The sequence below is a fragment of the Oncorhynchus mykiss genome, chromosome 15, assembly GCF_013265735.2.
Source record: "Oncorhynchus mykiss isolate Arlee chromosome 15, USDA_OmykA_1.1, whole genome shotgun sequence".
Taxonomy (NCBI): domain Eukaryota; kingdom Metazoa; phylum Chordata; class Actinopteri; order Salmoniformes; family Salmonidae; genus Oncorhynchus; species Oncorhynchus mykiss.
The window spans coordinates 31085335-31112919 of NC_048579.1; the positions used below are offsets into that span (position 1 = coordinate 31085335).

Sequence of the window (27585 nt, forward strand, 5' to 3'; positions counted from 1 at the left end):
GAGCGAGGAAGACTTTGATCCCCGCACCAAGGCCACTCAACTGGAGAGGGCAGTCAATGATGAGGAAAGGAAAAAAATGGAGAGAGAGAGAGAGAGAGAGAGAGAGAGAAAAAAGTGCTCTCTAACCTCTGTGCTCATTGATACAGATGTTGAAGCATGAACACACAGGGAATCCATCATCTGACAGTCTGACTGAGACAACCTACAGGACAAACATCTACAAGGGATTTATTAACATACTGTGACATATATAGATGTAGGATCTCAATTTGATCACTCTTTTGTTGCTGAGAACTTTCCTGCACAGCAGGAAATACAAACTTGTAGTGTATTTGAGTTTTAAAAAGGCTTCTAAAGTTTGTAATTTTGACTGAAGTTTTGTAAAACATATCTTTCAGAGCCAACAAACCAGACTGACATGCAGTCATTGAAAACTTCTTTGCAGAATTCAATATAAATGGGGGGGAAATTGGTACCATTTCATTACAGATTAAATGGTCTTGATCGCTCTTTTGTTGCTGAGAATTTTGCTGCATCCCAGGAAATACAGATGAGCTTTGTGATTTACATAAATTCACTGAAAACCCGCACTAACACAGTTATATTAACAGTATTGTACATTTCATGTAGTATAATTTTGGTCAGCTAATAGCCTAACCACCGATGAAGCAAAACGTTCAAATCCTGTTGATGCAGGATTATTTTGCTGAGACACTACAGATCTTAATTTGATCACTCTTTTGTTGGTCATTTGCAAATTTCTGTATTCAAGGTTTAAAAAGGCTTCTAAAGTCAGTAATTCCCACTTTAAAATGTCCAACTTGATTTGCCCTATCGTAAAATGTACCAACCACTACAGAAAATACCCATTAATTATAATAATTCACATTTTTGGTTGCTGCAGGATTATTTTCCTGCTGTAGCAAACTGGCTCTAATTAAGATCCTACATCTGCCACAGCAGCGTAAGGTAACAACACCTTGCTATAAAGACAAGTTACTACTGTAAAGTCAACACGATAACATGCACCTCACAAAAATATATTTGTTTCCGTTGCTTAAAAACTCCACACATACCTTTTCCAAGCATCTCAAAACACATTCCCTTTGATCTGTATACACACACACACACACATCCATTTCTCCAGCCTTAACTGTTAGTGTCTGGGTGAGGGAGAGGGACTCAGGAAGCTAAACCCCATTACTCTGTGTGAAGAGCCCAGGTAATTATGTCTGGCATTTTGACAAGTGCTTGTCGGACTGAAGGTCAGTTCTGTCTGCATTGGTGATCTATGCTAATCTGCTCAGCTGGAGAGAAGAGGGAGACCAGCATTCTATGGTGTGGCTGTTATATACCTCATGGATATACAAAACAACGAACACGTACACTGAGTGTACAAAACATTAGGAACACCTTCCTAATATTGAGTTGCACCCCCTTTTGCCCTCCGAACAGCCTCAATTCGTTGGGGCATGGACTCTACAAGGCGTCGAAAGCATTCCACAGGGATGCTGGCCCATGATGACTCCAATGCTTCCCCCACAATTGTGTCAAGTTGGCTGGATGTCATTTGGTTGGTGGACCATTCTTGTAACACATGGAAACTGTTGAGTGTGAAAAATCCAGCAGCATTGTAGATCTTGACACACTCAAACCAGTGCGCCTGGCACCTACTACCATATCCCGTTCAAAGGCACTTAAATATTTTGTCTAGCCCATTCACCCTCTGAATAGCACATATAAACAATCCATGTCTCAATTGTCTCAAGGCCTAGAAATCCTTCTTTAACCTGCCTCCTCCCCTTCATCTAGCTTTCACCTGGATTCACCTGTTCAGTCTATGTCATGGAAAGAGCAGGTGTTCCTAATGTTGTCTCCACTGAGTGCAGACATTCTATCTCCATCTGTGATCTACGCTAATCTGATAAACTGGGGAAATTGGGTCGAATTTGAACCCATACTTGTAGGGGTCAGGGCATAAGATTACAGATTTAGGTATTGGCAGGTAAGAATGTCTACTTCCCCAGTCACGTTGGCGGGTGGTCAATTTGCAGGGTCCCGACAGGGCGACCGTTTCATTTGCATTTGTGAATAAAAGTAGACAAAAGTCAAGTATGAGCATATGTGTGAGTTGCAATTTTTTGTAGAAAAAAAATGCTGAATTCGCTGTTTAAAAAAAATATTTTTCTGCTGTTTTGTTTCATAGCTGCTAATCACACAAATAAATATGAATCCTACATCCCACCTTGCGCAGCAACAGCTTTGCGCAATGTGAGTGAAGCGCTGATAAGATTAATTTTTGGAGGCGCTGGCACAGGCATAAAAGTTGGTCTAATTTACTCAAGTCAGCAAAGTGAGACTTTGTCCTCGTGTCTCTTGGCTATTTACATCGTTTTTTTCCCTTCACAATCTGGGTTGTTTTTCAATGTTAGTTTGAATCTGCTGCTTCAACTGATAGCAAAGAGACACTGTAGGCGGCTACTACTAGTCACGTCCCAAATCTCTCACACACAAAGACGCACATGACACGAATCAAGTGGCCCCGTTACCATGGTAACCCCCCACCCTTTAAAGGGCAGCTGAATATTTGGTCTCATTTGATATTTTGGTTCAAATAAAACATCTAATTAAATTGAGCAATATACCACATCACTTCTTACCAATACATTTCTTCTTTTGGAAACATTACAAAGCATGGTCATTAGTTTTCTGAAATTATGGCGACAAATGATTTTTGCTGGTAAAAAAATCTGAGTGGCTAGTAGATTTTTTTGATCTACTTGCCACAGTGGCTCGTGAAACACACAGTTAATTTTAGGCCCTAGCAGCGGTACATAATACATGTGTTTCTAGAGGCAGCGGTATAGACTACTACACAAACCCAGGTCACAGACATTCTATATCTATGTTCAAAACACAGTTTCCCTGTTTCCATTGCTGCTTCTCTGTAAGTCTGTGTATGTGTGCAAGAGGATATATCTCCCTGACTGAGGGGAAGGCAGTGTCTCAGTCTCTCTACATTCAAATTAGATCTCTCTTTTTCCTATTATCTATCTCCTTTCCCCTTGGCTGCATCTCCCCAGCTCTTTCTCACCATCTTCCTCTCCTCAACCTCTCTCTCGATCTCTCTCTGTCCCAGGGGTGACAGCAGTGTGTCAGGGCTCTGCTCCTGGCTGCTCCAGATGGCCCCGGCTGCTGGCCCCTGTAGGTCCAGAGGCCCCCAGCTCTTTGACCAGGACTGTGGTTCTCACGGCCTGGGGGCCCGGGCACGCTGCTGGGCCTGGCCTCTGGGGCCTCTGGGGTCGACCAGCCGTGACAGCCCAGACAAAGGGGTGTCCCTCATCCCACCGCCCACCAGCCTACACATCTTCCCGAACAGCCACCCATCCTTGACCACAGAGTGTGGACAGTGTGTCCAGATCACTGTCTAAGCTTCATAAAAGGGGGCATTTTGATATGTTACTGGTCGGAAGACTCAGCACAAGTACTGTTTACTTCACCAGAAACACATACCTTAAAGAAAATAACAGGCCGTCATACTCATACGTGATGTTACTGTCAAGAAGAGGTCGCGTTGTTACGTTTGCCAATAGAATACAGTGAAGCAGTCTGTCCAGCCAAAATGTACGAACGACTTTCAGATTGCATGGCGTGTTTCCTCTTAATGATAGCATGACAGATGTTTTGTAAAGATGAAGTAATATCACATTAGCATCATAATTGCATATCTAATGATATACCGAAATAAATCTGTTCAAGAAGATGGAAGATAATACAAATTGCCTCCTAACAGCGCAGGGGGGGGGGAAAAAAACACATTAATTTCAAATGACTTCAAGTGATCACGTGATCCAATGTGAAATTAATTTAATAACATGTGACAACATGTAAAGCAACATATGATAACATGAAAATACACATGTGAAAACATGTGACCACATGTAAAGTGTTCCAAAAACACGTTTTCACATGATTTCACATATGACATTCCACGTGAAAATGTCACATGAAAATTCTTCCATGTAAAATCATGTGTTTTTTCCTATAAAGGGAGGCATTTTCTTCACAATATAAATCCCCCAAAACCCCCTGAAAAAAACATGAATTTTGGGATGTTTCAGAAAGGCATGTAAATGTGTATAACGCTGTATGAATGATATTGGTCCACATAGAGCAATTGCTCTAAGGAAACACAAAACAACCAATGCTTGTTTCCACCTACCCGGTTACTGTACACAGAGGAAAAAACAGAAGGAGAAAATGAGAGAGGGATTACATTTCTCATGGCTAAAGAAACGTTGGTTAGTAGTGAGCGTAACACATTTTGACAGAACCAATTTCCCATGTGAAGGTGATTTACATGTTTGCAGATCAGTCTGAAGCACACAGCTTTTCACCACATTCAGAACCTCATTCTATGAGAGTGAGAGAGAGAGAGAGAACGAAGGAGCAAAAAGCAAGAGTGTCTTTAATGACAAATTGCAACATTGTTTTTTTACAGCTTGGTCAGCTCTTCATCAAAACTTGAATAAATAATTTCCCTTGCAAATGATTCTCACTCACACACAAACACACACACTAGCCTAGTTTCTTTTATTATAAAGCAGCCGCCTTCTCTTTTGTTTTCTAGCTGTGCGGGGGTTTAGTGAGCACAGGTCATTGTCCGCCAGCTTTCCAGTTGAGCAAAACACAAGAGCTCCTAGTAGCTCCTACCTTCACTAATACAGTGAGACCTCCCATCATGATTTTCACTTCTTATTCTACCCGTAACAACCCACAGCCAAAAGATGGCAATGCTTTCATTGAGATATCAAATCTCCTCTTTATACTGTCCATGTGCATCCCAAATGGAACCATAATCCCTTTCTAGTGCACTACTAACATCTTACATATGAGTGAAGATGTTTGGGTGTTTAAAAAATATATATCTGTCTACTAGTAGTGCACTATATAGGGAATAGGGTGCCATTTGGGATGCACCCATGCTTTTCAATGGGATCTCTCCCTATAAGAAGGATTTTCAATGGGACCTTTCTCTCCCTATGGCTTTTCTATGAAATATGGGTCATTCCACAAAATGGGTACCTTTTGGAATGCAAACTTAAGAAATGTAAAATATTTAACTTTAAAATATCTCTCCTTTCAACATTCAATTTGATGGAGGGTATTTTTAGACTACGGAAAAACACCTTTTCCCATCTCAGGCATTACAATCCTATGAACTAAGAGCATTTTATCTGCACCTGTACCACACTGTGTGTCAACCCTGTTACGGACACTTATTTAACTGCCTAACTAATATTTATACAGAACAAAATATAAATGCAACATGTAAAGTGTTGGCCCCATGTTTCATGAACTGAAATAAAAGTTCCCAGAAATCTTCTATACAAAAAAAAGCTTATTTTTCTAAAAAAAAAATTACATCTCTGTTAGTGATAATTTATCCTTTGCCAAGATAATCCATCCACCTGACAGGTGTGGCATATCAAGAAGCTGATTAAACAGCATGATCGTTAAACAGGTGCACCTTGTGCTGGGGACAATAAAAGGCCACACTAAAATGTGCAGTTTTGTCACACAACACAATGCCACAGATGTCTCAAGTTTTGAAGAGGAGTGTCCACCATTGAATGTTCATTTCTCTACCATAAGCCACCCAACGGGCCTCACAACCGCAGACCACGTGTAACCACGCCAGCCCAGGACCTTCACATCCGGTTTCTTCACCTGCTGAATCGTCTGAGACCAGCCACCCGGACAGCTGATGAAACAGAGGAGCATTTCTGTCAGTAATAAAGCACTTTTGTGGGGAAAAACTCATTCGGATTGACTTGGCCTGGCTCCCAAGTGGGTGAGTTAAGCCCTTCCAGGCCCACCCATATCTGCACCCCTGCTCAGTCATGTGCAATCCATAGATTAGGGCCTAATGAATTTATTTTAATTGACTGATGTCCTTCTATGAACTGTAACTCAGTAAAATCATTGAAATTGTTGCATATTGGTTTTCTATGTTTTGTTCTGTATAAAAGCATGTTTGAGATAAATCCAAAATGTTCTCATTGATCAAATATCCTTTGTACAAATAAACTCACATATAATATCAAACTACTAAAGTTGACGTTGGCCCTCTAACAGAGTTGAGGTTCCAGGTGATCATCGGCCATTACTCCTCATGTGGTGTAGAGCATGGGGCCACATGGTGTTCATGAAATGAGGAATTATTCCGGGCGCAAAAGGCATCCATTTCGTGGAACGACCCACATATCAAAACAGATCTAGTAGACACATATCAAAACAACTCCCAGACATCTTCACTCACATGTTAAATGTAACACTTTATCATGGCTGCATAGGGAGTGTACGTTGTACTGATAAACCTTACTCAATGTAAATGTCATAACAAGTAGACTGAGAAATGTTTTTGAATGAATAGGGCCCCAGTTGCAAGTTTAAGATTTTCACAAAGACAGGAAAAATGTATTCATTCAAATCGAGCTATCATTGACACAGGCCTAATTCTCCAATCCTAATCATTGTGTTCTTGTTCTGACCATTTCCACCAAAATTGCTTTATTGTCAACAAAATGCTTTTTGAAGAAAAATACTCACTATAGAGCTAAACTAAAGAAACACCTTACAATTCCTCCATTTATTTTCCACAAACCTGGAAACCAGTCAATGGTCAACACACAATGAGCCCAAGGGTTTGACGAGTGTGTGTGTGTGTGTGTGTGTGTGTGTGTGTGTGTGTGTGTGTGCCCGACGAGTTCATCAGGCGGCCATGTTGTTCATGCACTGGCAAACAGAGGTCAAATGTAACCCAGGATTACCCAGGAGGCAGAGTGTTATTCAGTTTCTGTTTCACATTCAACCCAGAGAATCTTCATTTTGTTTCTGAAGTACCGGCAAGAGATGGCTTTGAAATCATGAAAAATGATCATATCACACTAGTCACTGTACCGCAGTTGTCCTTGATCTTTGGGTGTTTTATAGTTGTAAAACATTCAGGAAAACAATTTATAATAATGCAGGATAATAGTTATGTGTTTGACTTCCGTATACAAACTGAATATTTCTTATTCTAAGTATATGAATCTTTATACACAACTTTATACTACTGTATATTATGGTAAATGTGTAACATTGTAATATATTTCTCTGTAAATCTACGGCTTTCCTGAAAATCTACTGCTTTCCTGTAAATCTACGGCTTTCCTGAAAATCTACGGCTTTCCTGAAAATCTACGGCTTTCCTGTAAATCTACGGCTTTCCTGTAAATCTACATGTATACATGCCCTATTAATTTCCCAACTGAAACCTTGTAAGGGGGATATCTAAGTATTCTTCCTGACAGGCAAATCTCGGTCAGTCATTGGTATTCTGGTCAGCTGGATTCATAATTCATCAATAGCAGTCAGGCTGCTGATAATGTTGACTTAACATTTGGTCTGGCATTTCGCTGCAGTCATTAGGTCCCCCACCACGGTGCCTAATCAACACTCAAATCACTCCGCATAGACAGACGCACGCATGAGCACGCACACAGAAACACACACACAGGCATGTAGGCACAAGCATTCAGGCATGTACACACACACAAAGAAAGTATCTCAACCTAGTACCAATGGACGTAGAACCATGGAATAACTGTTATTCTGGTGCTTGCACAATCCCAGCTTCAAAACCCATGTAACACCAACCATTCCAGACACATTTTCATCATCTTCCAGCCATCTTTATGTCTCAAATCATATCACACCCCAAGCCCCAAAACCCCTTCTACCTATTTCATACACTTAGAAAAAAAGGGTTCCAAAAGGGTTCTTTGTGGAGGGGTTCTACCAAGGACTATTTTGATCAGAAGGACCCTTTCTGGAAGACAAGGGTTCTTTGTAAAGCAAAGGGTTCTACCTAGAACCTTGAATATTATAGGAACCGTTTTTGGAAGAACGGGCTCTTTGATGATTCTTTGGAAGGCAAGAAGGATTCTTTGGGAGGCAAGAAAGGCTCTACATACAACCATATATACTATTTCCCAGCATGCTCTTTTGCAGTGGGATTTTTTGAATTGTGTGTTTTACTGTAATATCTGTGTTTTTTGCATTGATTGGTTGATTAATTTTATGCTACACAAATATAAATAATATATAGTTTTCTAAACTAATCCAATCTGTTAGTAATTGGATTTATTTCACCCGTTGCTGAGATGGTTGTTTCAGTTTAGATGATTGAGGTAGTCTCAGTATTTAACCTTCCATACACTGCCAGTCATTCTTAATGCAGGTTCCAGGTGATTAAAAATTTAACTTGTTCGATAGCCTAACTCCGTATTACAATTCACTTGCAAGCCAGCATAATGTGGCCTGTAAATCAGGAGATTCATAACACCACTGTGTTAGGGTATAACTAGGCCCATATAAACTCAGCAAAAAAATAAACGTCCTCTCACTGTCAACTGCGTTTATTTTCAGCAAACTTAACATGTGTAAATATTTGTATGAACATAACTAGTTTCAACAACTGAGACAAACTGAACAAGTTCCACAGACATGTGACTAACAGAAATTGAATAATGTGTCCCTGAACGAGGGGGGGGTACAAAATCAAAAGTAACAGTCAGTATCTGGTGTGGCCTTAAGTGTGACATTAAGTACTGCAGTGCATCTCCTCCTCATGGACTGCACCAGATTTGCCAGTTATTGCTGTGAGATGTTACCCCACTCTTCCACCAAGGCACCTGCAAGTTTCTGGGGGGAATGGCCCTAGCCCTCACCCTCTGATCCAACAGGTCCCAGACGTGCTCAATGGGATTGAGATCCGAGCTCTTCGCTGGCCATGGCAGAACACTGACATTCCTATCTTGCAGGAAATCACGCACAGAACGAGCAGGATGGCTGGTGGCATTGTCATGCTGGAGAGTCCTGTCAGGATGAGCCTGCAGGAAGGGTACCACATGAGGGAGGAGGATGTCTTCCCTGTAACGCACAGCGTTGAGAATGCCTGCAATAACAAAAGGTTCAGTCCGATGATGTCCGACCATCACCCCTGGTGAGACAAAACCGCAACTCGTCAGTGAAGAGCACTTTTTGGCAGTCCTGTCTGGTCCAGCGACGGTGGGTTTGTGCCTATAGGCGACGTGGTTGCCGGTGATGTCTCGTGAATAACTGCCTTACAACAGGCCTACAAGCCCTCAGTCCAGCCTCTCTCAGCCTATTGTAGACAGTCAGCACTGATGGAGGGATTGCGCGTTCCTAGTGTAACTCGAGCAGTTGTTGTTGCCATCCTGTACCTGTCCCGAAGGTGTGATGTTCGGATGTACATATCCTGTGCAGGTTTTGTTACAAGTTGTCTGCCACTGCGAGGACGAACAGCTGTCCGTCCTGTCTCCCGGTAGTGCTGTCTTAGGCGTCTCACAGTACTGACATTGCAATTTATTGCCCTGGCTACATCTGCAGTCTTCATGCCTCCTTGCAGAATGACAAAGGCATGTTCACGCAGATGAGCAGGGGCCCTGGGCATCTTTCTTTTTGTGTTTTTCAGAGTCAGTAGAAAGGCCTCTTTAGTATCCTAAGTTTTCATAACTGTGACCTTAATTGCCTACCGTCTGTAAGCTGTTAGTGTCTTAACCGTTCCACAGGTGCATGTTCATTAATTGTTTATGGTTCATTGAACAAGCATGGGAAACAGTGTTTAAACCCTTTACAATGAAGATCTATGAAGTTATCTGGATTTTTACGAATTATCTTTGAAAGACAGGGTTCTGAAAAGGGATGTTTCTTTTTTTGCTGAGTTTATATGTAATGTATTGTCATAAATAATTACATTTGAAAGGCTAATAAGGCTGGTGGAACTGTTCATAGGAAGAACCCTCCAAAGATAAAAAAAAATAGTTCTCAGTAGAACCCTTCATAGGTTCCCTTCATGGTTCTAGGAAGACCATTTAGAGGATGAAATGGTTCTTGGTAGATCCCTTCATAGAGGATTTTAGGTAGAACCATATACAGGGGGTTCTTTGAAGAACCCTACATATAGGGTTCTAGATAGAACCCTCTGCAAAGGGTTCAACCTAGCACCAAAAAGGGTTTCACTATGGGGACAAACCGAAGAAGCCTGTATGGTTCTAGTTAGCACCTTTTTTCCCCCTAAGAGTGTAGTGTTGTTGTTGTAGCATCTCTGTAAATGGATAGGACAGAAACAAACCCCCATATACCACCCTATAATACAACAGGAGTAGAGTGGTGCCAAATTCCTCTCAATGGAACAACAGCACATTTCAGCCAATAAAAAAAAGGCTCCATGAGGTTTGTGCTAGTGTTGTTACTGTTGTTGTTCCAACCCCGGTGTTATTGACTGTTGGACTGTTGCTCTCTGCTTCGCAAAGTCAATTCCAATCGAAGCAAGGGCGACACCCTCCCGTGTTGTCCCAAGTTCAGACAATGCCAGCGTTGTGTTGTGGTGCGGTGCAGGAGCGGTGCATACTGGAAATATCAAATCCTATTTTTCTCTCTCTCGCCATGACACCTTTCTATCAGACCACATCTGGCTATACGAAGACTAGCTTGTCTGAGAGTCACACTCTCCGTCCCAAATGGCACCCTACGCCCTATATAGTGCACCACTTTTGACTAGAGCCCTAATACTAAGCCTATGGGCCCTGGTCAAAAGTAGGGCATTAAATAGGGAATCGGCTGCCATTTGGGATGCAGTCTATGTATCTCAGTAGGAACAGCAGTGTGTCCAGCTTGTTATCCTGTGTGAAAATGATCCTCATTGGTCATTACACCATGTTAATAATCTTATAGACATGGGCTTGTCCGGACTAGAAGGACACTGTGATACCTACCCCCCCTATCAAGCGCGGTGGATCTGAGGCTCTCATTTACTCAAACAGAGAGAACATGACAAAATGGTGTGTAGGTGGTGGAAATTAAATCCAGTACAATGGAGGTCATTGGCACGATGTGGTTCTTTCTATTTAAATGTGCTGAGTTAGAAATGTAGCTAATCATTTCTACTTGCTGTGTGGGTTTGTGTGCTGCATGGGTAGAGCACACAAACCCTGTGTGTCTCATTGTGTGTGTGTGCTGTGTGACTGTCAGTGTGCATGCGCATGTGTGTGAATTGTATGTTTTATTTGACCTTTATTTAACTAGGCAAGTCAGTTAAGGGAAAAAAATGTGGGCCTACCCCCCCTTTGTTCGGGGACACATTATTCAATAAATGATGATGATCGGTCATGATAATGGTGGGTGGATCTTGGGTGATATGGGTTGGTGTAAATGTGAGAATGGTCCTACCTGCAACGCGAGCCACATCTGCAGTGCTAACATTGTGAGGGTTGGTGCCCACCCTGAAGGTTACAGCTGGACCCAGCACTCTGGAAGACAGAAGAAAAAGAGACAAAATTAGCAACACCCCAAACTCAATACCCTTCAATTGAACCGCAGACCGAGGTAGAAAGAGAGGAATAGAGACGAGTCGAGAAAGACAGAGCGACTCCCTGAGAGCTTCGGCGACCAGCGAGCTTCAAAATCAACTCGCACCTTTCATAGCGGACATGGACACAGACAATGGAAGGGGGGGGGGGGGGGGGGGGGGGGGGTTGTTTTCTCTCTTTGTTTGAATTTGAACAAAACACCAAAAACATGGAACTGTGGCCCCGTATTGCAGCTGAGAACCTTGTTTGATTTTCATCTCTGGCTACCCGTCTGTCCAGGGCCAGGAACAGACCTTTTAGGGGGTATGTGCTCAAAACACAAACCGCGGTAACAGACTCGTTGAAGAATTACTACTGTGATCGTTTAGTAACATAAAATCAATAGATGGCCACATCTTATAGAGTAGAGGAACCGCTGATTTGGCCTCGTTTTTTGGCTTGCCCCCCAAGAAATGCTGGCAGCCATGACAGAAGCCAAACGTGAGTTGGCTTGGGGGTGTGGTTTGATGTGTGTATTTCTTGGGTGTGTCCTTGTCACCACCAAGACACACCCATCTGTCAGAACCTTGCCTGCAGCTGTTTCCCCCCACTCAATCACAACATTCAAACCTCCTGCAGGTTGAGTTCAATAACTACAGGCAAATGTATGGTGAGATGCCGGAGGAAGCTTTGAATAGGTCAGTAGCCTACAGAGTAATGTGAGAAGAATGCAATTTCTGAATTTATGTAGATATTGTAAAAAAAAAGTGTTTTGATCACTTTGAAATGTATCAACAGGTCAATGTAGAATAAACAACCCTTTACATAATACCATAGAAGCAGTGTTCTGCTAATATAACAATGTACACCTTTCATCATCCTTCCCAGCTGATACAGATACTGCGCCCATCGGCATTGCCTGGTGGTAATGGGGCTACCTTGGAAAACATGTCGGGGCGATCATACCTTCCTTTGTGGTGTCCCGTATTCAACAGGAGTTGATCCTGGTGCGGAATAAACAGGGTTTCTCCCTCAATTCATTAACAGAAAAAGACCATATAAGTAAAAGTTGTGTCAAGTACAATTTTAATGCGGAGTGCAAGATCTCTCTCCATTTAGAGACATCAGTATCAAGCCCGTCTGTCAGTCGGGACTCACATCATCTTGCAAGTCTCCAAGTGCTTGTTCCATAGACGCATCTGTGAACACATACACAGTCGCGGTTCTATTACCAACGGCAGTTAGGATAGGTGATATTTGACAAACAAAAATATACTATGTTGAAGTTTGAAGAGGTCAGACTATACCTACCTAATTCTGGGCAACCCCATCGACGACCGTTGGTGAGCAGGCAAGAGGTGAGGCTGGAGGTAAGGTCTATGCCAGCGCCCCATTGATGGGCATGGCAGCATAGATCAGTTCCTGACCCCTCATCAAAGACACTGGTCTGTCACACACAAACACGGAGCACTGATTACATTATCAATGGTGGTCATGATTAGCGTAGTGGAACCAACCTGATCGCTGCATTCACCTTTCAATTTCACTTCAGACATCATATGTGAAGTGAATAGAATGGTAAACGCAGTGATCAGGCTGGTTCCACCAGGCTAGGTTATGAAGGTGAATTGGGACAAAACTCTAAACTGTTTTGACCTTTGAACAGGTCAAATGTCACCAACCTAATTCAAGTGTCCTCCCTGTTCCATGTATAGGAATGCTCACGGCGAAGTCATGTCTGCGTGATTCTGAGGGTCCCCTTGCTGGTCTTCTCTATGTTGCAGGTTCGGCTGCAAACTGGACATCTCTCAAACAACTGCAGCAGGCAATCTGAATGAACAATGTACTTCCTGGTCGAAACATTGTAAGTAAACAACCGAATGTTCAAGGACTCGAAGATTACAACGCGGCTGTGAGTGATAGCTACCTCCTTTTGAAGTAGTCCCTGATACACATGATTTTTTATGTATTTCATTTGACGATTGTACATTGGCAATACCAAGGTAGTTTTTTTGTTTTGTTTAAATATGATATGGCTTAAATTGTAGAGGTTGGGTATATTATGACCTAAAAGCTGTTATATAGTGCGGCCCTTGTTTGCCGATGTGAAACGGAACAATTAGCTTTTAAGATAAAACTGAATAAATATTCATAGATTTATTGTTAGGGCTAGGATAAAGGATTATATCATTAAAAACCTGCCTAGGTTCTCTATAGGAATAGGCCTATGCAATCCTAAAATAATTGGTGTTATTACCTTTCACGTAAAAATAAATCCATCTCAATATAAAAAATGTAAATGATGATTATTCTTCCGATACACACTGGCAAATGGATGGATTAGGTATTGTCAAGAGGGTTGTTGTCTCTAGTGTGTGGCAGGCTGGTTAACACTGGGATAAAGTGATTCAAGTTAACGGTAAAACTAATACAATAATTGGCTTATGGAAGCACTTCTCTAAGCGAGAGAAAGGTACATTATATATTTCTATATAAGCTATCTATGTTACCTTTTATATTATTGATCCTAATGATATAGGCCTGGGTGTTTGGCTTGCGGTCGGCTCTGGCACGGCCGTGGCACGATATAACAGGAATACTGTTATATAATGTGATAATATATATAAATAGATAAACAGGATATGATGCGATGACTAAGACACATTTTACTTGCGGTCATTAGCGGCCGTTAGAATCTATGCTCCATTTTCCTTCTTTTGTCGAAATAGAACAGGATATAATGAGGACTACATGAAATATGTCTTGCATTTAATGGTCATAAAAAAAGGACTGGTCTTGAGATATATTTAGGTTGTTTTCTCTTCATTAAATAAAAAATAAAAAAAATGGTATAAAATGAACTGAGCAGGCTGGGTTGACATGCTTACAGCCTTGCTAGGACTTTCTAAATATATGAGCAGGCATTTATAAGATTGTGCTGTTATTATTTCTATTAATATTATCTGATATTGTTACTATTTTCTTATATATATATATATTTTTTTTACTGTTTTCCATGTTATTTGGTTAGTTCTCTTAAGCATCCTCATAGATATTTATGTTGTTATCATGGGACTGCCCATATTTCCTTCTGGCCAACACCAATTGGCGGCCAAGGGTTTGCCTTAGGACGCATCAGGGAGATGGTCTGATGGTCTTAGTAGCAACAGACCTAAATATGGTGGGAGTTTTTAGTGGGCAGAATATTAAGACAATTGGAGGTTTACAAAGTTGCAGCTTAACAGTGCATATTATTATGGTACAGCTATATGGACACTTAATCATCATGGTGCTTTTTAATGGTAAGTTTACAAACATTGGTTGTGGTAAGTATCATTATGGTAAGTGGGGAAATAAATATAGAAAGTTATAATTGGAATGGCTTAGCAGATCAAAAAATATACATTTTTACATGGCTAAAATAGAACAAATATAATATCTATTGTTTACAGGAAACTCATTCTACAAATATAGATGAGATTGTGTGGAAAAAGGACTGGGAGGGAGAAATATATTTTTGTCACGGGCAAAGAAACTCAAAAGGGGTGATTTGACTAATTAATACAAATGTTGATCCGATTGTGCAAGCTGTGCAAACAGATCCTCAAGGAAGATGGATTATTTTAAATATGCTATTGGACCAAAAACAGATCTGGCTAATGAATCTATATGGGCCAAATAACGATGATCCACACTTTTTCGAAAATATATATAATAATCTGTTGAGCTCACAAGCAACGAAAGAATCTATTATTATGGTGGGAGATTATAATACGGTTTTAAGTACCTCAATGGATCGTACAGGAAATCACTCTACAAACGATCACCCTCAAGCACAAAGATCATGGATACATTAGAACTAGTGGATATATGGAGGGTGAAAAACCCTGGCCTAGTGAGATAAACTTGGAGGCGGCTTAATCAAGCTAGCAGTCTTGATTACTTCCTGGTCTCATTCTTGCTGGCATCAAAAGTAGAAAAAAGTATTAATAGGAGACCGAATGGGTTCAGACCACCATCTAATTGGCCTCCATTTAACTCTTACAAAATTTCTACTTGGACAGGAATTTGGGAAATTTAATCCAAGCCTATTGGATGACAATTTGTTCTCAACTAAGACAAAATAATTCATAATTGACTTTCTTGTACAGCATAGGTACAGCAGTTCCCCTTATTGCATGGGACACTTTCAAATGTACTTTCAATACAACACTCATCATTAAAACAAAAACAGTTTAGGTCAAAAAAAGATTAGACTAATAAAGGAAATAGAGGAAGTAACAGCGCAGGTAGATGGTAATGGAAACTGTAGTATAGCGGCACAAAATAGGTTAGAGGAAAAACAAAAAGAATTGGAGGTACTTATTCAAGAACGATTAGGTGTATTGTATTACAAAAATAAAGCTAATTGGATGGAAAATGATGAAAATTTTTTTTTCTTGAATCTTCAACATAGAAAATCTACCAAAAATAATTTACAGAAACTCATTACAAATGGAGTTATCCATGATTCACCAAATTATATTTTGAAAGAGGAAAGTGTATGTTTTATTTTCAGTCTCCTGAATATCCACTGAATGATGTTAACTATAAGGATTTCTTTCCTAATAATAATAACGTAAAAATAACAAATTTACAGAAAGACCTGTGTGAAGGCCAACTTACAGAAGAGGAACTTTGAGGTAATAAAATCTTTTCAGTCTGGAAAAACACCACGGCTTGACGGTATACCAGTAAAGGTATATCAGACCTTTTTTTGAAGTACTCGGAGATCCCTTATTAACATATTTTAATTACTCCAATACAAATGGTAGACTTTCAGGTACTCAAAAAGAAGGTCTGATTTCATTACTACTAAAACAGAACCCAGGTGGTAAGTATAAAGATCCAATCCATTTAAAAAACTAACACTTCAATGTTGTGATGTGAAAATCCAGGTGAAATGCAGGGCACATAGAATAAAAAAAGGTTTTACCAAATATTGTTCACCTTGATCAGACAGGTTTTTTACATGGATAATATATTGGAGATAAAATACAACAATTACTTGCAACAATTGAACATTATGAAACAAAGATACCAGGCCTGGTCTTCATAGCAGATTTTGAAAAGGTGTTTGATAAAGTACGACCAGAATTTATAAATAAATGCGCGGATTACTTTAATTTTGTTGAATCTCTTATACAATGGGTTAAAGTTATGTACAGCAACCCCAGATGTAAAATAGTAAATAATGTTTACCACTCAGAAAGTAGTGAGCTTTTAAGAGGAGTAAAACAAGGCTGTCCGTTGTCTCCATATCTGTTTATTATGGCCATTGAAATGCTAGCTATTAAAACAAGAACATCAAGTGTTTAGAAATACAGGGGATAAAAACAAAAGTGTCAATGTATGCTGATGACTCTAGTTTTTTTTCTAAGTCCGCAATCTGGATCCCTGAACAGTCTAATTGAAGATCTTGATCACTTTTCTGGCCTCTCGGGATTAAAACCTAATTATGACACGTGTACCATATTTCATACTGGATCGTAAAAAGAAAAACAGTGTTTACACTACCTTGTAGTTGGGCTTAGGGTGTAGTAGACATACTTGGTATTCACATCTCAAAAAATATAAATTAACTTACCACAATTCATTTCAATAGAAGGTTGCCAAAATTGATAAGATTCTGCAACCATGGAGACTCGTCTATTTATGGAAAAATCACATTGAATAACTTTTTGGTCCTATCACAGTTTAATTACTTACTAATGGCACTGCTCACTCCAGATGACTCGTTTTTTTTAAATCATATGAGCAAAAAAAAATTCATTTTATTTGGAATGCTAAGCCAGACAAAATTAAACGTACCTATTTATATAATGAATATGAGTTTGGGGGGCTAAAATGATTAAATATTAAAGCTTTAAACCTCTCACTAAAAGCTTCACTCATACATAAATTATACTTAAATCCAAAATGGATCTCCAGTAGATTATTAAGAAAGGGTCATCCTTTGCTCAAAAATTGCCTTTTTGCCTTCATACAGATTTCTCATTTCCATCTAATTGAAAATTACATTTTGTTTAAAGTATCGCCCTTTCTTAAACAAGCCATACAAACAAAGCTGGTTACAATTTCAGTTTTGACAGCTTAGGATAGATAACACTCTAAAGTTTCCAAAACGGTCAAAATATTGTCTGTGAGCATAACATAACTGATATTGCAGGCGAAAGCCTGAGAAAAGAGTCACTTCCTGATTGGATATATTTAGAAACCTCTGCGTTCCTATGCGTCCCTATTGAGCAGTGAAAGGGATAGCAACCAGATTCCTTTTTCTATGGCTTCCCTAATGTGTCTAGTGTCACAAGACATAGTTTCAGGCTTTTATTTAGAAAAATGAGCATGAGCGACAACATTGCGTAAGTGGTCAAGTGGTAATTGTTTCTCTCGCTCCTACTAAGAAGCCAACTGACCCGGTTGATATATTATCGAATAGATATTTGAAAAACACCTTGAAGATTGATTATAAAAAACGTTTGCCATGTTTCTGTCGATATTATGGATCGAATTTGGAATATTTTTCGGCGTTGTCGTGACTGCAATTTCCGGTCGATTTCTCAGCCAAACGTGAAGAACAAACGGAGCTATTTTGGCTACAAAAAATAATCTTTATGGAAAAAAGGAACATTTGCTGTCTAACTGTGAGTCTCGTGAGTGAAAACATCCGCAGCTCAAAGGTAAACGATTTCATTTGATTGCTTTTCTGATTTGTGACCGAGCTGCCTGCTGCTAGCTAGGCATAATGCTATGCTACGCTATCGATAAACTTACACAAATGCTTGTCTTGCTTTGGCTGTAAAGCATAATTTCAAAATCTGAGATGACAGGGTGATTAACAAAAGGCTAAGCTGTGTTTCAATATATTTCACCTGTGATTTCATGAATATGAATATTGTCTAGTAATATTTTTTTGTCCGTTGCGTTATGCTAATTAGTGTCAGTTAATGACAATTCTCCCGGATCCGGGAGCGGTAGTTCCAAGAGTTAAGAGAGCCAGTTTCATCACAGTGCTTGATGGTTTTTGCGACTGCACTTGAAGAAACGTTCAAAGTTCTTTAAGACATGAAGGTCAGTAAATACGGAATATTTAACGTAATGAAGGATTGTCGTTTGTCTTTGCATATTTGAGCTGTTCTTGCCATAACATATGGACATATAACCTTGTCACAACACAGCTGATTGGCTCAAACGCATTAAGAAGGAAATTCCACAAATTCACTTTTAAGAAGGCACACCTGTTATTTGAAATGCATTCCAGGTGACTCCCTCATGAAGCTGGTTGAGAGAATGCCAAGAGTGTGCAAAGCTGTCATCAAGGCAACGGGTAGCTATTTGAAGAGTCTCAAATATAAAATCTATTTTGATTTGTTTAAAACTTTTTTGGTTACTACATAATTCCATATGTGTTTTTTCATAGTTTTGATGTCTTCACTATTATTCTACAATGTAGAAAATAGTAAAAATAAAGAAAAACCCTTGAATGTGTAGGTTTTCTAACATTTTTGACTGGTTGTGTATGTCTGCAGAAGCAATTGCCCCATACCGGGCTACATACACATCAGAGAAAAATCATTCTCTGAGACAAATAGGCAGAAAGCCAACAGCAATTTGTAAAAAAACAAACAATCTAGGGGGCCTCCTGAGTGACGCAGCAGTCTAAGGCGCTGCATCGCAGTGCTAAAAGCATAACTACAGACCCGGGTTCGTTCCCGGGCTGTGTCACAACCGGCCGTGATTGGGAGTCCCATAGGGCGGAGAAAAGGGGGGCAAAAATAAATACATCTAGTTCATCTATAGGGTTTAATGGTGGTGTGATGGAGGCAGATACTTCTACATCTTAGACACAGGTCAGGAGATTTGTTGTATTACTATGTTATTTACAGCGCACTTAATTCAGACCCCTTGACATTTCCACATTTTGTTATGTTACATCCTTATTCTAAAATTGATTAAATTATTTTTTTCCCTCAATCTGCACACAATACCCCTATAATGACAAAGCGAAAACAGGTTAAGAAATGTTTGCAAATGTATACAAATAAAAACAGAAATACCTTATTTACATAAGTATTCAGACCCTTTGCTATGAGACTCAACATTGAGCTCAGGTGCATCCTGTTTCCAATGATCATCCTTGAGATGTTTCTACAACTTGATTGGAGTCCACTTGTGGTAAATTCAATTGATTGGACATGATTTGGAAAGACACACCTGTCTATATAAGGTCCCACAGTTGACAATGCATTTCAGAGCAAAAACCAAGCAATGAGGTCGAAGGAATTGTCCGTAGAGCTCTGAGTCAGTATTGTGCCAAGGCAAAGATCTGAGGAAGGGCAAAACATGTCTGTAGCATTGAAGGTCCCCAAGAACACAGTGGCCTCCCTCATTCTTAAATGGAAGAAGTTTGGAACCACCTGGCCAAACTGAACAATCGGGGGAGAAGGGACCAAGAACCCGATGGTCACTCTGACAAAGCTCAAGAGTTCCTCTGTGGAGACAGGAGAACCTTCCAGAAGTACAACCATCTCTGCAGCATTCCACCAATCGGGCCTTTATGGTAGAGTGGCCAGACAGAAGCCTGAGGAGTCCTCAGTAAAAGGTACATGACAGCCTGATTGGAGTTTGCCAAAAGTTACCTAAAGACTCTCAGACCATGAGAAACAAGATTTTCTGGTCTGATGAAACCAAGATTGAACTATTTGGCCTGAATGCCAAGCGTCACATCTGGAGGAAAACTGGCACCATCCCTACTGTGAAGCATGGTGGTGGCATCATCATGCTTTTGAGATGTTTTTGAGCGGCAGGGACTGGGAGACTAGTCTGGATCGAGGGAAAGATGAGACGGAGCAAAGTACAGAGAAATCATTGGAGAAAACCTGCTCCAGAGTGCTCAGGAACTCAGACTGGGGCGAAGGTTCACCTTCCAACAGGACAACGACTCTAAGCACACAGACAAAAATGTCAAGCGGTCTGAATACTTTCCGAATGCACTGTAGGTCTTTTAAATAATGCCAGGAAAAAAAACATTTTTCTTGATTACAATATTACAATTCACAAGACATTGAGTCAAAAAAAGTATTGCAAAAAGAAGTATCACAATGATCATAATAAAACATGTTATTCCAGCCCTACTGCCAATACAAAAATTGTGGATAAGACACAACCAAACATTGTGTTAGAGCAGTAGTTGTGGGGAAATGCCAGAATTCTAGGATGTTTGAAGTGTGAAGGGGCATTGTCAGGTGAAATTGCCCCCTGGGCCCTGTTCAAAAGTAGTGCACTACATAGGGAATAGGGTGCCATTTGGGACGCACATCAAGTCATTTTTCACCCGTTGAGTGTGGCCTGGGATGTCTAGTTAATTCCAGCCTCTTTGTATGAGCTGGGAGAAGATCTATCATCACACTGGCACCCTATAGTAAACCAGTCTGAGAGAAGACTGTCCGTCACAGCCACCATAGGAGGCATGTGTTGCATCTCAAACGGCCCCCCTAGTCCCTATATAGTGCACTACTTCACTATATAAAGAATAGGGGACGCACCCATGTACGCAGCTTTGAATGAGCATTGAGTGAGCAACGTTCCTCACTTTTACCTTCTCAAAGAGAAACGTGCTTCTTTTATTGCCTTCAACTGAGCTCTGTTTGCTCTCTCAAAGGTCTATATTTCCACAATCACTCCAACATTCTCCCTGGTGCCAACGGTATGCCAGGAATCTTGATGCATCTCAAATGAAACAGTTGTGTTTTTCTTCCCAATTTTTTTTGTAAATATACTCTGGAAAAACCACTACTCTAGGGTGATTGAGTTGGATAAGTTATCTACCAAACTCAGCTGGTGTTCTGTGTAATCGAATGGGGCTTATAAGCTCAGTGCTCATATTAGCTTAGTTGGGGGAAGTGTGTGTGTGCGACTGTGTGTGTCTTTGTGTACGTGTGTCACCGCCTGTCTGTCTGACTGTCTGCGCCTGTGCGTGTGTGTTTGTGCTCGTGCATGCATCGGTGTGTGTCTTTGTGTTTTGTGTGAATGCTTTTGTCCATCAGTTCACCGGGTTCAGTTCCTCTCAGCGTACCTCAGTGTTCGAGGAGGTCACTCCCCCTAGTGTCTATAATCAGTAAAACTCATACGTAATCACCATATTCAAAGAAACGTGCTGTTTATACTTTTTTTACATAACAGTACCCAATGTACAAACTGAAATCCATCCAAAACATGCACCCCAACGCTAAACCACCTCATTTGTATCATGATAATCCTTTCATATGGCCCGTATCCTGTCCTATGGAATATCTCTTTTCACCTCATTCAATCTCATCCTGCACACCTACAGAGAGAGAAGCACAAGGCTGCTTCCCAAATGGGTGCCTTTTGCATTCCTTTGATATTTTAAGTAGAAATTGTGCACCAATATTTAATTTTAAAAGGCTGTTATTTTAAATGAAGTGCCCTTTAATATAGACCACATGGAGAATTTAAAAAAAAATTAAAGACTTGCTAGAGCCAAATTTCATTATTTTTTACATTTTGTCACTCTGTGACTTCTAGAAAGGTTTTAACCCATTTAACCCCAACGTTGCTCCATGTTCGCCATCATTCTAGTCATTTTGCTGCTTGGACAAAGTCATTTCTGAAGAATGATTTATTTAATGTGATTATTATTTATTTCATTTTAAGGTCAACCCTGTTACGTGAACTGAACTCTTGTTTAAATGTGGCGGAACTATTCCTTTAAACATTAAACCTTTAAATCGTCAAATCCATAGGCAGTGCGCCCATAAGTCTAGGGGAAGCTTTGCCTAAAGTAAGTTGAATTAAATTGCCAAAATTATATAGCCTAATTAACCTACACTTGTCTATACATAAATAAATAAAATCATTCAAAATAGTCTACTAAAGCATGATTTGGCCAGAGGAATATTAGCTTCTTTTAACAAAAAGTTCTGGAACGTTTTAAAATCGCTTTGCCGACAGTTGCAGAACTCAACTTTCTCTACCGCTCCGCTAGCAGGATTCTCGCTGCTCACCTTCCCACAATCCCCTGCACATTTCTCTGCGTGCCCTCGTTGAAAATGAATTGGGGAGGAACTTCTCCTGCCTCATTCGTTGTTGGTGAAAACCTTCTGTCGGAAGTAAAGACAGCGCACGTAATTTGGGCAGTGCACTAGACAAATACCAAATACATTGTATATGATTGTTGAGTTGTGACTGTCAGTGAAAAATAGTGATGCCCCACGTAGGCATATCGTAATATTTCAAAATACAGTCGTGGGAAAACATAGTTTGTAAAGGAAATACTCAAATCTGTATTTTAATTTATCAAAATTCTCAACTTAATTGAGCTAACAACAGTATAGCCTATCTTATTGGCACCCCCGGTGAGTGCACTGCACATACTTACTATTTAGAATTGTTGGGGAAATGGTACATTTGTTTTTGGACAATAATTTCCTCCTGCAGTTTAGATGGGCATTGTATTCTATTGCTGTCTCCCCTTCTCGTAGGCCTATTATATGGATCAGACAACGCCTGTTTGTCAGTGTCAGCAGAGTAGGCTAACCTGTAATTTGTCGTATTACAAAGGATTCTGCAAATGTCTCCAGTCATATAAAGTGTAGTATAATTGCATGACGTGTTTAGAAAAGGCAACATTTTTCCTGTGCAAAGAAAGAAGTACGTATCTGATACATCCTAGGCCTTCACCTAGGACAACCTAGGCCAGCCATGCATTGAACTCCCTTTTTTTGTGAACAGTGATTGAGTTATATTATAAATTATGATTATCGAATCTACTCATCACATTACCAATAGTAGGCTATCTTACATACAGTCGGTCTGCAAATGCGATGAAGCATCGAATGCTTTATTATAAAAGGTGCATTTTTATGGTGTGCATTAGCTTCCCCAAACTTGAAACTCACGTGCCGCCTATTGTCAAATCATAGTGTAAAAGCAGGTGAGCTGGTTCTACCTTTTTATGGTGTTTTGTGGTAGAAAACTGAACGGGACCAGCATAACACGTTAACTGTTGTATAATTTTTTTTAAGTACCCCCCAGAGGAAGTTGATGCCACACCTTCAACCTTTCCTGTCCGAGAAAGGAAATGCACGTTTAGGTTCCACCTCTGAAGAATGACAAAGCTACTTATTGGGTGTGGGAATTTCCATGTGGAGTTCATAAACATGAACAAATAGAGAGCACTGACAGCTGTCAGTGTAACTAGCTAGCTAACCTTATACAGCTAGCTAATGTTTTTAGTGGCCCAATGCCAGGTGGCCCTATGGCTGGTTCTGGAATTGTCATAAGCATTGATTTGAGGAAAAATTGTGGCTACGAATCTAGTTAGAAAGACTTAGACGAAGTTCCTGTTATATGGATAACTATTGAAAGATAGCTGATATGTGTTTTTCAACATTGTAATGGACACGTTGCAAACTTTGGTAGGTAAGCTGCTGGCAGGCTTTGGCACAGCAAAGTCAAGTCAGCCTGTGCTCATGGTTCTCACAGGGGAAGTGAAATGATAGGCTACAATGACTTTGCTCATGATCATGCACGCCGCAAAATGACATGCAACTATAACATGCTGACCACACCGTTCGCGTCACGTGCACGAGCGTTGCTGAATAAATGTGCACCTACATGTTATCCAATCATTGCACCCACACTGCATGCGCGCTTAAACAAGCGTCTGCGTAGCCACGTGCTAAAATAGAACTTGGTTATATTTGTGACGCTTGATGCGCTGCAAGTCCCGCCTCTCCCATCTCCTTATTGGTTTTTCGGAGCAAATACCCACGTGGGTGATTGAAAGATTAACTGAGGTCCACACTCCAGTCCAATTGGTGGAAATGCACCTTAAAGTTGGTCAGTCCAAAGAAGAAGAATAAACGTGAAGGAGGAGAGATTGCTAGAAACAAACTCTGTTTCCCTTTTTATCTGCGGATTAATTGTCGGAGTAGAGGACCTTGTGCATTTCAGGTAAACAACCCAATGTTTATATCCCAGGACAAATTAGCTAGCAACAGCAAGCTAGCTATCTAAATTGCCATAAATGTTTTAATGCTTTACGACCTGTCCCCAATTAACATAGTTGGTTCAGAGTTCCGTTTTGATATTCAAACCTGTGTGTCCTGATCGTGTCTGGTGTGGGTGGACAAAATCAACATGCGCACGATTGCGCACGCGGATGTACGGTCTGGTCAGTCCCTTGAATTTCTGGCTAGACACTTGAGGTTTCTAGCTGTCGCTACACCAATCAAAACAGTGGAGCGTGGAGTGAAGCAAGAATTTAGTGGTCAAAAACATTTATCTTGGGGCGACAGGGGCAGGCCAAATGCTATCATGTTATGCAATTATACCATTTATAAACTGGTTAGATATGTATTTTGTATAGAGACTAGCTAGGGAAAAAAAAAGTGAAAATGTACAAATTATCCAATGGATTATGACCCTTTTCTGGGGGGGGGGGCGGTTGCACCCCCTATTATTATTTGATCCATGGCTCAGGTGGCCAAGTGGACACAAGGCTATTTGTCCCTTCAAAGAGGAATAACTTTTTTGCTGTTTCTGATTAATAAACAATGCAAAGGGGTGGTAACATTAAAATAAATGTTACCAGCCCTGAATCAAAGCATAGGCTGAAAATAATTTGTCATATCATAGGAAAAGACAACGCATTCAGACGGATTTGCACAAAATGACAGTTCGGATTTGTCACTTCAAGGCCAACTATATCATACTTTGATTAAAACTAGGACTTATTGACTTAAGTCGTTGTGCAACATCATGGGTAACCTCTGGCCATTGACTTTCAGCTAGAAAAAGTGGATTTCTTCTGGTGTGGGCGTTTATCAAATGTGAAGCTTGTATTCAATTGCCCCTCCCTGTTGCACACAACAAGCTTCCATTCCCCCTGTCACAAGGGCATTTATGTCTGATTTAAAATGAAATCATAATCTCTATTACAATCAACACTCATTTTATTTGGCACTTAATAGGCACTTACTGTAGTGTTTTTTTTTTAAATGTAACCTCTTGAGATGGGAAAATGTGTTTTTTTATGAAGTCGAACATGTTCTCTTTATGACAGAATGTTCAAATTAGATGAACGTGTTTTTGGACAAAGTTACACTTATCAAAAAGGCACAGAATTGGTGGAACGACCCAGTGCACTGCTTTGACTGGAGCCCTATGCACTATGTAGGGAATATGGTGCCATTTGGGATACAGTCAGGGTGTCAGTGTGTTCTGACCCATACTAGCAGACAGTTTGTTCACATCGAGATGGGTGCTTTCATAGTCTCACCTGCTGAGCATACTGGAGAGAAACACAATGTGCTCCGGCTCGCGTCATCCGCGAACAGACGGCCATCATTACTCCATAAATACGCTTCTAGCACAGCGCATTTAGTCCAAAAGCAGGGAAAAACAGGGCAGACAAAAGATACATTAGCAGGCATCTGTATCTCTGTATATCTGTCTCCTGGAACAGAATATGTAGGCGCTAAGCTATCAGCTCGGTGTGGCATAATAGAGCCGGTCTGGACAGAGATGCATGACTTGTAGCGCTCATCCCTCATGAGTAATGGACAAGTTAGTTGAGCAATTTCGAATGACTTGTAGTTGAAACTGTTTTGTTGGTTAAAATCTCATTTGGTGGGTTTGCCTAGTTTGTCCTATCACTAAAATCAAGTATGTTACACAATAATAACATACTGTATGTTACACAATAATAACATACTGTATGCCATTAATCAGCCTATTTTATCCACAGCAACATAGTTATGCAAGCGTACATTTTTCATATGGGTGGCCCCAGCGTGAATTTTTCAAATGGGTGGCCCGAGCAGGAATCAAACCCATGATTATTGGCAATGCAAGCACCATGCTCTACCAACTGAGCCACATAGGACCACAATGATAATTTGTCATATTTACCTCCAAAATAATGTAACTAAGCACCTAAATAGCAGTAGGCATCCATAGAAACAAAGCCTACAGTTTGCACCTCTGGCATCTAAGCATATAATAGTGTTGTATGAGAAGCACCCAGACATCCCCTCCCCTGCTGTAGGGGCTTGAAAGGATTGTCAGACTTGATTTTTACAGGCCTCGTCTGCCTCCTACATGGTCTGCTTCCAGCAGCATATCCATAGAACTACCATGAGAATCTAGCTGGGTTCAAGGATAGTCCACCATGTCATTAATAAATGAACACTGCTATCTCTCTGCAGTGGGATTCTGTGTGTGTGTGTGTGTGTGTGCGCAAGCTTATGTACTTGCGTGTGTGTTTCTCAAGTCTTTTCACAACAAAGAGCATATTGTTAGGAAACATGACTGTTTTTTAAATGTGTTTAGAGTCATCGACAACAACAATGCAGCGGTGTGAATCCAATAGAGACATCAGAATATGTTATGTCCCAAATGGCACTCTATCCCCTATATAGTGCACTACTTTTGACCAGAACCCTATGGATCCTATATAGTGAATAGGGTGCCATTTAGGACGCATCCTATATGTGGAGGTAATTAGAGCTGATTTCTCTCCCCAGAGGAAGTCAAACACACAAAGGTCAGAATAACAACAAACGCCTACACACTCTGCTACTGCACTGCAGGGGCAGCTCCACACACACAGTACTTAGTGCTTCTGGAGTGCTGGACAACCTTTAATCTGTTCCCTAGGCTCACATTGGAGTTTTTTTTAACATCACAAAAAACGTCTTCCTCTTCTGAATTATAAATGGTCTTTTAGTTTAGACCAGGGGTTTCAAACTTAATTCATGGAGGGCTGTGTGTCTGCTGGTCTTTGGGACTTCCTTTCAATATGCAGCAATCTACAGTTGCTACATCAATTTTTGGGCATTGAAGTAATGATATATAGCCATTGGTTCTAGAAGAATATTACTCATGAGGCATTCATAAGTTGAGGTCGACCAATTATGATTTTTCAAAGCCGATACCGATTATTGGAGGACCCCAAAAAAAAGCCGATACCGATTAATCGGCCGATTTAAACATTTTTTATTTGTAATAATGACAATTACAACAATACCTAATGAACACTTATTTTAACTTAATATAATACATCAATAAAATCAATTTAGCCTCAAATAAATAATGAAAC

At 40.3% G+C, this 27585-nt stretch overlaps 1 protein-coding gene and 1 long non-coding RNA gene across 5 annotated transcripts in view; both read right to left on the reverse strand.

Annotated features, from left to right (window-relative positions):
• ptprn2 (protein tyrosine phosphatase receptor type N2) overlaps positions 1 to 27585 on the reverse strand; it is a 261633-nt gene that overhangs the window by 138768 nt on the left and 95280 nt on the right. For all 4 annotated transcript variants that reach the window (XR_005036081.1, XM_021563054.2, XM_021563052.2 and 1 more), the window contains exon 10: positions 11302 to 11381. Coding sequence is in view for 3 of the 4 variants with exons in the window: in XM_021563054.2 (XP_021418729.2) it covers positions 11302 to 11381 (80 nt within the window). In the remaining variant the exon portion in view is untranslated. The remainder of the gene's footprint in view (positions 1 to 11301; positions 11382 to 27585) is intronic.
• LOC118938794 lies at positions 11617 to 17261 on the reverse strand. The gene is made up of 3 exons (XR_005036082.1): positions 13103 to 17261; positions 12732 to 12867; positions 11617 to 12619 (listed from the first exon to the last, which is right to left on the reverse strand). It is a non-coding gene; the product is annotated as an uncharacterized LOC118938794 (long non-coding RNA).